General features: G+C 43.9%; 1 protein-coding gene across 2 annotated transcripts in view; it reads left to right on the forward strand.

Annotated features, from left to right (window-relative positions):
- PREX1 (phosphatidylinositol-3,4,5-trisphosphate dependent Rac exchange factor 1) overlaps window positions 1-13,754 on the forward strand; it is a 411,313-nt gene that overhangs the window by 336,580 nt on the left and 60,979 nt on the right. Inside the window, exons 20-26 of one of the 2 annotated variants that reach the window (XM_029611388.1) lie at window positions 1,699-1,835; window positions 2,379-2,550; window positions 3,303-3,487; window positions 4,598-4,759; window positions 6,561-6,771; window positions 7,629-7,911; window positions 10,435-10,620. In XM_029611388.1, coding sequence (XP_029467248.1) covers window positions 1,699-1,835; window positions 2,379-2,550; window positions 3,303-3,487; window positions 4,598-4,759; window positions 6,561-6,771; window positions 7,629-7,911; window positions 10,435-10,620 — 1,336 coding nt within the window. The remainder of the gene's footprint in view (window positions 1-1,698; window positions 1,836-2,378; window positions 2,551-3,302; window positions 3,488-4,597; window positions 4,760-6,560; window positions 6,772-7,628; window positions 7,912-10,434; window positions 10,621-13,754) is intronic. The other variant, XM_029611389.1, reaches the window with a different exon arrangement.

Raw genomic sequence — 13,754 nt, forward strand, 5'->3', positions numbered from 1 at the left:
GGCAGACGTTCAGCAAGGAGTGGGGTCAGTTTGGGGAGAAATTTCTGCCCTAGTCCCTCAATCAATGAGGTAAAAAAAAATATCTCCCAGGCAAGTCATGCAGGGAGGGGCTGTAATGGAGGAATGATACAAAAATTGCAAAACAGTGCCTCCTTTTTGGGGTGCAGCACTATGCACCTGTGGAGGGGGCATTTCAGTTTGGCTGTTTGAGTCATTCATGTTGAACTGCCTCTTTAACATTGGTTACCAATAGGTACCATCAGACCATGTGCACTTGTAGAAGGATCATCCCTCATTCTTGGGCATTTTGCCCTTGGGGAATGATACGGAGAGCCAAGGTGCTGTAAACTCAGCTCCTGTGCATGCTCAAGACTGACGGCAGAACATTGGATTTGCTCTGAAAGGATGCGACAGATCGGGGCATATAGCAATCATATTGTTCTTCTTTGCAGGAGCATCTCACCAGAATTAGACTTGCCACTTCCTCTTAGCAGGAAGATATTTATATAAATGCATTGCAGCCTTTTCTATGAAAAGCACATCCTAGCCTCTTCGGTACTCTTCTTAGAGCAGGTATATAAATGTTTTATTCAGACATACTGGGCCTTATTGAAAAATTGTTTCCCCATTCCGTTCCTATGTAAACAAATTTGTATTGACTGATGCTTAATAGGCATTAAATACCACCAAGAGCTAGTAAGCTACAAGCAGAAGAATGGGCTGATTCCTTGTCATTGTGAGCTAAACAGGGCTGAAAATCCTGAGTGTGCTGGCATGAGAATTTCTCTGCGCCAGATCTGCAGATTCCTTGTGACCTGGACTCTCGTTATCTTACTGCTCTGTGCTTGTTCAGGTTTCTCAAGAACCTGGGATGTTTGTTAATGCTACCATGCCTGGCTGGGTTTTATGATCCCTTCGCAAAGCCTTAGAGGCATGTCAACTTGGCCAGTTCAAGAGACACCTAAGTTGAGCTGCCTTGCTGCACATGTGTTGTACTAAAATGTAGATTTTATTAACTTTATTAAAATGTCTTCCTTCATGCTTTGGGGGTTGGCAAATGCCCAGTGATCTTCTATTTTCCTCTTGGCAATACAGCAATATCCACTTGAGCTTATCAAGAATTCACTAAAGGGTTAAAAGCAACTGGGTGCTGCATAACTGGAAGAACTCCATGTAAAGGGCAGCAGCTTGTTACTAAAATGTTATTTTCACCATTTGCAGAGTATTTAGCATGGTGTTTTAGTGAGATACACCCTTGTTGAGTGGATGGTGGCACATTTCAGTTCAGCCAACTCAAGCTGAAGTGCTTTGTCAAAAAGAGATTGATTCCTACATTAGGCTGTAAACCTTTGTCTTGCAGAAAAATTAAAATGCAACCTCTTTGACATGAACCCATAATAGCCTGGGAACTGATTGTACAGTTATAGGATTCCTTGGCCAAAAAGGAAAGAAAAGAATGCGCACATTGGCCAAGCTAAAGAAGTTGCTTTTAGTATAATGGTTTGCACCTCAGCATAGTTTGTACGTTCGTCCTGCTTTAGCTATAGAAGTGTACACTCTTTTCAGAACTTGCTTTACAAATATATCTTTGGCTTTTAGATATTGGCTCCATATTCTTCTAGCTAAATAGTTTTTTTTTCCAGCGTTCTTCTGCTTCTTCTGTATAGTTCCTGAATTACCTTTGTCCTTCTCCTTCAGGGTCAGAGGCAGCAGCTGCTGGTCTTCACCCAGGACAATGTATTCTGAAAGTGAATGGCAACAATGTTACCCAGGACAGCTATGTGGAAGTTCTAGAACACTTTGCCGCATTCAGCAATACCCAACAGGAGTCGGTGGTGAGAATCAGTTTGGTTTCTTTGTGTTTTTTGACTAATTCAGTGTGATCTCTGAAAGTGAATAGAGGTAAAGTACAGTACTATCCCCATTTAACTTATTTCCCAGTGATTTTGGACCATGTAGATGACGACATAACAAGATGATTATGTTGCGCCAGTCTGAGCAGACGGCTGCGACCTCTGATGCTCACCTCCTTTTTCCCTGCACCGGCGATTCTTGGAAGAATGGCAGTCTCTGTCTGCAAACGCCACCTTCCCTGGCGTCCCCGGGACGGCGTGGGCAATCCTGTCGGCCATCTTAAAACGGGGATTACCTAGGGCACACACGCGTGCGCCAGGCCCTCTCTTAAACACGTCATGGCGGGAACCTCGGAGGCGTCCCCTCCGCATGACGTCACCCTGTGGGTGGAGTCAGCTCTCACTACAATCCAGGATCCACAACCATACCAGAACATAACAGATTATTAGCATCCAAAATCAGCAGCCTTGATATGAATGTTGTATTGAAGTCTGGACTGCTAAGGATTACCTTCTCCTTTTCAGGGGTTGCACCAGTGGATTTATAGAACACATGAAGAGGCAGAAGATGAAAGAGCTCAGAAATTAGGGTCCCAGGAGTGTCTCAATGGCAGTCTCTGTGATGCTGGAAAACAAGAACTTTCTGAAGATGAAGACACAAAATTAGCACCTCTGAACAGCAGTCCCCAAGAAGCAGGTAAAATAAACTTTCTTATCAAGAACTCAGTCCTTCAGAAAACAAAAGACCTAGACAGAAGTCAGTCACTTCACCATTTGGATTTCAATTAGTACCAATCAATTAGAATCACAATAAACTGAAATACCCTGCAGGGCCATTAACCACTAGGAGCTAATCCAGCTTTAAAAATGTTACTGAAGTAGCTGGCACTGTCTTCATTGGCAGCATACTCAACAGTTTATACCACTGCGAGAATCTAAAATCCTTTTCTTTGAGTTTAAATCTTATTTTCAACCCCAGTGTGTGACACCATGCTTTGTTCTCCCATGCGCTCTAGATAAAAAGACCCCTTGATACAGGGCGATAAGCATAAACAAAATTATCCACAGGTACAACTAGCCTGCAGAATTTGCACCTGATTCCAGTGCGGGCTAAATTTGGCTGGGATATAGCATGCGTACATTTAAAATGCAATGTATGTGCACTGCTTCCTTAATCCTGCCCAAAACCAGTCCCCAGGAGCACTTCCCCTTAACCCAGCAAAGAGTGGGCACCTTGTGGAACCCTGCACATTTAGCTGGGCTAAGGCTGGGCAATATTCAGACAGCCATTTTACCTGGGCAAATGGCTTCTGAAAATTGTCCGCTTAAGATATTAAACATGTTTTGTGTGTTCTAGTATGAAGCACTTGTTTGTCAAGGCTGTTGGCAAACCTGCTTATGGTGCATGACCCAACTCTTGTTTTGCCGATTACTTCCATGTTGTTCCAGAACTGATTCAGAACATTAGTTCCCAGCTGGTCATCAGCGAGGACGTACCACTGATCAGCTTGACTGTGGACAACATTCATCTGGAGCACGGGGTGGTGTATGAGTACGTCAGCACGGCTGGGATCAAGTGCTATGTTCTAGAGAAAATAGTGGAGCCAAGGGGCTGCTTCAACTTAACTGCCAAGGTATGTGATGTATCATTCAGTGCAAGATGTGAACCGACAGCTCTGGATAAGAAAAACAAATCTGGAATAGCAGTCTGGAAAAGAAGTCCTTTGTTTAGTAGCATCAAATTTTTTTTCTGCTTTCTCTGCAAATTGTAACACTTCATGGGTAGGTGTGAGTTGTAACTTGTCTTACAAGTACATTTATAGGGTTGAAAATGAGCAAGCACTGCTGGGAGCACAATTCTGACACTTTAAAAAAAAACCCCAAGAAAACCTTGAAAAATAACATTCTGCTTAGATGCATAGAAAGATACAACCTTTTTGCATTGCATATTTCGAATTGTTTCACCAAAGGAGGATGATCTCAAAAAATGTTCACATTGGACACCAAATAGATGAAACAGGATATACCATATTAAAATAAAGCTTATATGGGTCCTAGGTATGAAATGAGTTTTCCCAAAGGTGCAGAACAGGAGTGAACCAGGGCTCTAATGGTGCAGCTCTTTCAGGTACTGTAACTTGTGAGAAATTTAACACTGATAATACAGAGTATTAGAAGCTATATTAGCTTTGTGGAAAACTGGAATCTTAATAGACTTTGATAGCTTTTATTGGCACATCATAAGACTAATCAAAATCTGTTGGTCCAAAAAAAGATATTACAACCTACTGAGATTTCATGTAACCTTGATTGGATTAGCTACTGCAGTAAGTTGGGTTTTCATGTCAGAATTTAATACAGGCCTGTTCAGCAGATCCCCCTGGTATAATTCCGTATTCTTGTATACAGTGTCTTTTGTTAAACTGATGTGAACACTGGGGGTCAGTTGCAGATGTACAAATCTGTGATAAGTCAAGCTCACAAACCCAGGGCAAGAAATGGACACGATGGATTATACTGAAGAGCTCAGTAACGGAGAACAATCTTCCACCGTATGTGATTCTTTTCAGTTCCCTGCTGCTCTCTTCTGGTTGAAAGTGAGCACGAAAGCTTTGGAGCTTGGATATACCAAACTTCCGTGTAGGTGATAGTCATCTGCTCATTGATGTTGTTGCATCTTGTCATCTTAAGATGACCGGCACACTGGGATCTACGGTTCTTCACTATGTGGTTTTGTTTCTCAGCTTTTGGAAGCCTTTTCTGCAGATGACAGTCAGTTTGTGAAGAACTGCAGAAGGCTGATCTCCTTGAGCAGTGCCGTAGTGACCATGCCTCAGTATGAGTTCACGAATATCTGTGACACCAAACTGGAGAGCATCAGCAAAAGAATTGCCAGTTACCAAGAGGTACCTTTTTAACTCATGAAGATGGTGTTGAACAATATATTGATTTGATGTTGTGTAGGGTTACCTGCTATATAAGGAATGTAGACGACATAAAGTCAAATTTCAAAGGGACCTAGCTCGTTAAGTAAAGCCTTTGAAAATTGACTGGTCTAAATTTAGCCATCTAAATTCTACTAGGTAGATCAATTTAGCCTGTCAATTCTGGGTGGGCCTGGGAGTGAAGATAGGGCAGGTGGAGAAGGTTAGACACTGAGCACTGTTTGTCATGCTAGCCACCCAACTTGGCTGGGAAAATGGAAATGCTGGAATAGCAGGCCCAAATTTATCCAGCCATCTTCACTTCTGGTTCTTTAATAAAAAAAAAAAAAAAATTGGATGGGCACAGCCTGATTTCTTCCCTCCCTCCTGGCTCTTTAAATTTTTAAAATTGCCCCTACGCAGTCCGATCCCTTCCCTTTCTCTCTCCCAGCTCTTTAAGTTTAAAAATTTGCCCCATGGAAATCCAACCCCTTCCTCCACCCTACCCTTAAAAATGAGCACAGCAGTTCCGTGGTAGCAGGACCCCTTCCCTCCCTTCTGACTCTTTTATTTGAAAAAATGGCCCCCATGGCAGGAAGATTCCCCCCTCCTTTCCTGCTGCCCCCCCGCAAAAAAAGAGAATGCTGCTGGGGATACCCCTCACCTCCACTTTGCCACACAGTTCCTTCAAGGAACGACATTTGCAAAGGTCAGCAGGTACAAAATACAAATTACCTGTGGGCCTGCAAGCTACACGGAGGTGGGGCTGAAAACGTTCCCCTATAAATACTGTGAGATGCAGAAAGGCGCCATGCCAGTTTTTGGACGGTTCATCATACTGGTTTTCAGTGTTAAAAAAAAAAAATCCAGCTTTCCTATTTAATAATCTACTCCTGCTTTAAGTAAAAAATAAAAATTTCAGAGATCAATATTCAGCAATGCGGTGAGCGGACAATTTATCCAGTTAAAGATAGGCAGATAAATTGTCAGGGGTATTCAGTGGAGCTCTGCTGATTGGGAACTCTGTTGGGGCTCATATTCAACCAGCAGGTAGCTGGATAAATAGGACTTATCTAGCTAGTTAGCTGGATAAAAGGGGGCCGGACAGTGGACAGATCGGGACGGCGTTACTTAGCTAAATACCTTATTTTGTCTAAATAGCGATACTGGGAAATAGCCACATAAGTTAGGCAGCTAAGACTAGACCTGCTATTGATAGTGTCTAGACTTAGCCACATAGCACTTATCCAGCTATGTCCTGTTTGTATGCAGATATTCAACGGAATAGCCATGCCGCTAAATATCCTTGTAACTTAGCAGGATAAGTGTTCTCTGGCTCAGTTACATAGCCGGCTGGCCTCTCAATATCTATCCCATTGAATATACCAAGAAAAAGTCCTAGTTAGCCTGATAGACTTATCCAGCCTACTGTAGGACTGCTCTCTACCATGATCAAACTTAACCAGATAAGTTATCTGGCTATCAGAGTTAACCAAATAACGTATCTGCCTCAGAACGCCCCGGGAATGCCTTCAGATTATCCAACTAACTTTTTCTCCTTTTCAGTGCAGCAGGAGATTTAAATTATGCATTTTGTTGGCCATGTCTTGAACTTAGTCGGACAAACCATCTGACTGTGGACTCCTTAGTGGCCATACTAGTTCAAAGTTTCCCTTCTTTTGGAAAGAAAGATTAGCTGGGGGTTTTTTTCCCCCCTGAGGTCCTTTTAGCCGGGTTAGGGAGCTGATTTTACGTGAGAATTCATGCTGGCTTTCCATTCTAGTTTGCAGAAGAACTGAAGACAAAAGTGAGCCCTCCATTCAAGCAGGCTACAACGGAGGCCCACCCCCTCAGCAGCATGGACTTTTGTCCCACCAACTGTCACATCAACCTCATGGAGGTTTCATACCCCAAAACCACTACCTCAACCAGCAGGTCATTCAGCATTCGGTTCGGACGGAAGAATTCTTTCTTTGGTTTGGATCCGGATCAAGGTGAGGACTTTGAACGGTGCCCTATTAAATTGTTCAGAAAGCAATTGCGGCCTGGACTCCAGCTGCTGTTATTCTTTGAAAAGGAAGCTTTCCCCTCCCCCAGCACCACCACCTCTCACTCCTAGGCTTTCAAAACTTGTTGTGAGCTCCTGTGGGGAAAAATGCCTGGACACGTCAGGTTGTACTTCTGTGTACGGTGTGTATTTCCTGTTTAAATACTGCTTGATTGGAGAAGCCCTTCGTTGTCTCTGTGTGTGCCCGAGAGAACTTATTACTTAGGAAATGCAGTTTATTTTCCACCACAAAAACAATCCACCTGGACTAAGTCTGGAGCTTTTAATCTTGGCCTTAGTGGATGCAAGTCTCATTACAGCGTGGTACAGTTAATAGTCACTGTGAAGGAAAGGCACTGGATGAAAGCAGCAAGAGTAGATTAATCAGAACTGAAGGGGGAAGGATGAATTCTTCAGGTCCTATTATGTCTTGCAGACTCTGATACCATTTATTGTATCAACATAAGAATTCTGCAAGATTATCGTGTTAATGAAATTTTGGGTCCATGCATGACCCTTCTTCAGGTGCTCGGGCTCTGTCCTGTTGGGTTTCAACAAAGGTGTCACCATCTGCAAAGAATTCATTTTTCTTCAGGACAAATATGACTTCTAGAGGTCTGTCCTTGAACATGGTGCTTTGCTCAAGTTGGTGCTTAAGTTATCTGTTAAATAAATGAATGATAGTCATCTCTGCATCTTTCTGCTTGCTATTTTGCTAATGTAGTAATGTTTAAAATCAGCTTTAGAATTTTTCTCACTAAAAAGTACTTTTTAAAATGGTACCTTTCTGCACTGTATATTCAGTAGGTAACTTAAGTCCAATGTCGTATACCCAACACTGCACTACTTCCATGGCTGCCCCATCATGGAAGTGTCTTAGCCAGGAAAATGGTGGTGAGGACGTAGATGGAAGCATGATGGACAGCAGCTTCGGTCAGCAGAATGGGGGAGCCAACCAGGACGACAGAGGCCTGAGTTTTCTTCTGAAACAGGAAGACATGGAGATCCAGGATTCATACCTGCAGCTCTTTAACAAATTGGAATTTGCTGTGAAGGAAATGAAGCAGTATGTTACTCAGATTAATAAGTAAGTCAGTCTTTAACCGTCTTTCTGTATCTACGTCATGCACATTTAACATTATTGACGAGACATTCTGTATCATTGGCCATTACAAGAGTATCTTCTCTGAGTGGTGCATTGGCATGGCAATCCTTTTTACTTTATAGTCTCTTTGGGTACTGTCTTTTTGACATCCATATTCAGACACAGTCCAGATAGTGAAGATAGCCAAATAAACTTATCCGGCTAAGGGCCAGATTCATTAAGGCTTTTCACCCGTTTTGTGTCTATGAGAAAACCCCTTATTGAACCAGGTACTAACTATCAGGCCGATTCAGTACGGTGCGCTCAGGCCGAGTGCACCGTTAGCCCCTGTTTGGACCCGCGTTTTCCACGCGCTATTATTACCCCTTATACAGTAAGGGGTAATAGCGCGTGGAAAACGCGTGTCCAACCCCCCGGAAACTAATAGCGCCCTCAACATGCAAATGCATGGTGATGAGCCTATTAGTTAGTCCCACGCGATACAGAAAGTAAAATGTGCAGCCAGGCCGCACATTTTACTCTCAGAAATTAACGCCTGCCCAAAGGCAGGCGTTAATTTCAGCCGGCACCGGGAAAGTGTACAGAAAAGCAGAAAAAAATTTTCTGTAGCGATATTAAGTCAGAGTCCCCAAAAATTAAAATAAAAAAAAAATCTTCCCGTGGCCTGCAGGTTGGAAAACGGACACTCAATTTTGCCGGCGTCCATTTTCCGAACCCGTGGCTGTCAGCGGGTTCGACAACCGACGCTGGTAAAATTAAGCGTCGGCTGTCAAACCCGCTGACAGCTGCCGCTTCTGCCAATAAGGAGGCGCTAGGGACGCGCTAGTGACCCTAGCGACTCCTTTTTACTGCAGGCCCTCATTTGCATAGAGAATCACGTGCCCAGGAGAGTGGCCTGGGCGCGTGTCGGGAGAGCGGGCGCACGCCTTGGAGTGCCGGCTCTCCCGCACATTTTACTGAATTGGCCCGTATGGCAGTATATTCAGTAGTGCAGTCGAACTATTAAATATAGCTGGAAAGCTTAAAGTTAGCTAGCTGACTCTAGGACAGCTCTTTGGCCCGACCAGACTCAGTGCCTGATTCATCAAGGTATTTTCCCATAGACCCAGAATGGGAGAAAAGGCTTAGTGAATCAGGCAGTTAGCTGGCTAAGTCATCTGGTCTAACTTCGAATATCAGAGTTAGCCACTTAACTTAGCTGGCTAACTCAACTCCTCCCAGTTATGCCCCTGGAACTTACTAGCTGGCTAGATATGGACCTCCATGTTACTGTGTTATGCTCCCAAGCTTAACACTTAATAAACATGGAAGATAAAGAGGGTTTAGGAGGGCGATGAAGACTCGGGCAGAGGAAGATCAGGATATTTTGGGGACTAAAGAGAAAACTCTCCCAGCTGGGAGGGAAAGGATGCAAAAGCCAGTGAGAGAGAGAGGTTCTAGTGTGGCCGATATTTGCACTATGTCTGGTCAGAAAGAAGGATGTCAAGGAATTTGTTGAAATGTTTTGCATTGGATGAATGTACTTGCAGGACAGAGTAAAAAAAAAAAAAAAGGTCCTTTTTAACCAAATGCAGGAGAGTTGTCCACCCACCCTAGACCATGGATACTGTTCTTCAGGAGTCGTCTTCAAGTCAGAAACAGCGAGCACCTCTGTAAATGTGTGCGGTGCGCATTTTAGTACATTCTTTGAGATGTCTTTGTTAGCTAAAGACGGTACAGCTCAGCCAAAGTAGCAAAGATGTGATAATATTAGACTCCTCTTCGCCGCAAGCTGCTCATCTTCAGAATGACATCCATTCTCTTGCCTGCCTCGCGCATGTCTGTCTCCTCCTTTTGTGTTAGAATTTGAAACATGATGCCCACCAGTGCCAGGAAGCTGAGCTAGCTTAGTGTATGGTGAGGACAGCTTGAAGGTATCTTTTGTAGAAATAGAAAAGGACTGTGTCTCCCCCAGCTGGGAAGGTACTTTGTTGAACACAGAGAGTCTGCTGTGCTTCAGTAGGTGCAGTGCTGGCACGCAGTTCTCTGGGCCAGTGAACCCATTACAGGTAACCCAGGAACAGCTCGGCAGATTTTGCTTGCGGGTGGAGGAAACCTGCCGATACTGTTGACTGTATTTTCTCAGTCTAGGACATTTCAGTCCAAGGAGTACTTGTATAAGAAGTTGTTAATGCTTCTATGCAGTTTTAGTCTTCTTGTTGATAATTAGGCATTTTGGGAAGCAAAACACGGCCGATGCAGTCAGACAGGCTGAAGAGCAGAGCCCTATAGACTGAGGCTTACTGGGTAATCCCATCTTACCCTGTGCCATTTTTTTTTTTAACATGGGAGTTTGCCTGATGTCTTCCTCATGGATAACGAATTAAATCAAGTTTTTGCTGGTGTTCTCGCGCGCGCTTTGTTGGTGCTCCATGCAGTGTATTTAAGCATGCAGTAGTGAGACCGAATTGTCTTCATATCTCTGGAATATAAAGTACCAAAGTGTTCTGACTCTGGCTTTTGCAGGCTTTTATCCACCATAACAGAGCCAACCGAATCGGACAGATGTGAGCCTCCTGCCACAGAGGAGCCAGAAGAGGGTGATATCGATAAGGCCGAGCATGGTGGCAGTAAGAAGGTTTGTTTCAAGGTCTCTGAAGAGGACCAGGAAGACTCAGGACACGACACAATGAGCTGCAGAGACTCCTACAGGTAGGTTCAAGGACACCTTCTTCCTGTGCTAAGCGGTGTCTTCGAACTGTACTAAGCATTTTTCCCATAGACACAACATGGAAAAACCCCTTCAGCCGAAAACAGAGCCCCACAGCCTGGAAGCGGTGACTGCAAAAGCAGCAAGAAGGGAGGGATCGGTGGCAGCAGGGGAGGGGGAAGATTCGAGCTGCATAACGGGAAAAGGAGAGGAGATGCCTGGTTGAGGGGGAGGAGAGAAAAGACCATAGTAGGTGGATAGTTTGGCGGATAATGGTGGGAGGGGATGAGAGGCGGCGACATTGTGGGGAGGAGGGTTTGAGGGGAGACATGAGTGGGAGGGAGAGAAGATATTGTGGGATGGGGAAAGAGGGAGGGGCACGGAAGGAGATGAAGCAATGGGAGGGAGACCACAGAAGGAATGAGAAGAGAGCAGGGGTGTGGAGTGAGGAGAGAGAGCTAACGGTGAAGACGGGCTGAAGCGAGAGGGTGACTATAAAGAAGTGGCTCAAAGAGTGATAAGTAAAAGCAGATGGAGAAAGTAAGAGAAGTTGAATGAAGAAACCCAGGAAAAATGAAAAACTCAGGCACACGCAAACTATTTCTGAAATTAGTTTCCAGCTTTATTTTCAATAAATCGCATAGCAAGCATTATAAATCCAGTCCACCGCTGAGTCTCTAAAACTGGTTAGTGGTTACACGCATTTTCTATCTCTGCCACAGGCGCAGCCAGTCCAGGGACCTTGCATGTAATCATCCTGAGATGATGACATTTATCATTCTTGTTCAGACTCTTGCCAATGTACTATTATTTCTCATCAGAGCAGATTATTGTGGTTTCACTGTTTTTTTAGCTTGCTGTTGGCATACAGTTTCCTTTGTAAGCAGAAAACCAACAAAAAGGGTGCAGATGTCTTTCTTGCCTTATAGTTTGTCCGGTATGTGACTGAAAAGACATATGCCACCTATTAGGCTATGTCTTAACTTGAGCTATAAACCGTTTTACTTTTTTTTTTTTTATGCCATTTAAAAAAACAGTCTCAGAAAAACGCCAGCAGGTTCTTGAGCCTTCGTCCAAAATGTAATGCAATTAAAGTCCGAACTAAATGCAAGCAATTCTTAAAACCCTCTCCAAGATCTATATTACTGGCGGCTAGGGAGCATTTATCCAAGATTTGGGCTTAAAGACAGCCCAAAAGAGCTTGAAGTAATACACAAATTGCCTGCCGAGAGCGACTTAAGCTGCAGCGATGGCAGTGGGTCGAAAGTGCTGAGTTCTCTTCAATACACTTTCTCTAGCCCCCGAAGCAGACCTGATTGTCGAAACGCTGCCGGCGTCGGGTGCAGGAAGTCACTCTCCGCAGGGAATTTGTATACTACTTCAAGCTGTTCTGGGCTGTCTTCAAGCCCAAATCTCTGTTAAATGCTCCCTAGCCGCCAGTAATATAGATCTTGGAGAGGGTTTTAAGAATTGCTTGCATTTAGTTCGGATTTTAATTGCATTACATTTTGGATGAAGGCTCAAGAACCTGCTGGCATTTCTCTGACTGTTTTTCTTTCTTTTTTTTTCTAAATTGCATCAAAAAAACTTAACAAAAAATTAAAAACGGTATATAGCTCGAGTTAAGACATAGCCTAAAAGCTGGCATATGAATTTCCAGTCAGATACCTGTCAAACCTGCACCCTTTTCATTGGTTTTGTGTTTATATAGTATTTTTAGGGTGGCTTCAGATTTAGAGGCATTTGGTGTGTTTTTATACAGTTTTCTTTACCTGGAGACCGTGAACTACTGGAACAGGATTCTGGGATTTGATTGGTTGTGGTAGAAGAAAGATGTAAATAACCAGGGAAGAAATGCTGCCATTAACAACTTCAATTCTATTTCTTAGGCAATCCAGTACAAAGGAAAGTTTAACGGTTAGGCCATGTCTGTCTGTATATCACCCCCTGTTCCAAAGGCTTAATGGTAGGAGATATTGTGTCATCCTTTGGGCTGTGCGGGCTCTCTCCTATGCCAGGTTGAATTTCCTGTGTTTTGAGGTTGGATGTAGCCCCCCACTGGACATGTGGCAGAACGTAAGAGCCAATCAGGCGTGCGAGCAGGTGGTGGCTGGAGAGGGGATGCAGACGGGCCGGAAGAGAGATTGGATGCCGGAGGGGGAGGAGAGCCACGTAGTGTGCAATTGACTGGGGCATGGTATGTGTACCAGAAGGCCGCTCCTGCATAGGTACGCCCAGAAGGAGTATATCCTTTCAGCTTGTTTTTTTATGTTGGTCACCAACTCTTGTCATGCCTCTCCTATTTACTAAGGGCCCTGCTGGGCTGTGCTTGAGTGCTCCGTGAGTGAGTGAGTGCCTGCGTGCCCTCTTTTTCTGCTGCTGGAAAAAAGGAGCTTGCATTAGTCTAAATCTCTGCTTATTCTAGTAAGGCACCACCACCACCACTTCCTCCATATCAACTGCTAGCTATCCGAGTCTGACAAATTAGCCACTTCCAGCAACATATTCAAATATGTCAGAAAATCTGCACTAATTGTACTAATGAGGCTAAGTAATTTACTGTCATGGCTGCTGTAGCTGTTGTTGTGACAAAAATAGTTAGTGCCACTTCTGCTGGCCTCTGTACAGCTCAGAGCAGACCAGCAGCTAGTCTGCAGTGCTGCTGCCGTGGGTTTTGTGGTTTTACATCTTCAGCACCTTGTCATTATTTTCTTGCTTTGCAATAGCCTCTCTAGCTTTCCTGTTGTCACTAAAATCAGCGATGTTAGCGGTTGAAGAGTAAAGGCATTCCATGCCAGAGAGAAGCTGGTCTCTGTCTGTATCTTTTAGTTTCACTTGGTACCATTTCCGGATCTTGGCATTTTGCTCAGCACCTCAAGAGCAAGTATATTTTTTTCAGCTTTGCATGCTTTTGCATGTGGTGAAAAAACACCCTTTGCACAAACAATTCATTTGTGACAATTCATTACATTTTTTGTGCTTTATTTTATTTTCAAGGGCGATGGACTTAATCCTCACATTTTTCCAGGGCCACCCGTGCCTTGTAGTTTTCTGTGATGCCTGGTGGAAATGCATGCTGTGAACACTGCATATGTTCGGAGACCAAGTCCAGTACATATTGCTCATTGAGATTAGA

Source organism: Rhinatrema bivittatum, chromosome 8, assembly GCF_901001135.1.
Source record: "Rhinatrema bivittatum chromosome 8, aRhiBiv1.1, whole genome shotgun sequence".
Classification (NCBI taxonomy): Eukaryota; Metazoa; Chordata; class Amphibia; order Gymnophiona; family Rhinatrematidae; genus Rhinatrema; species Rhinatrema bivittatum.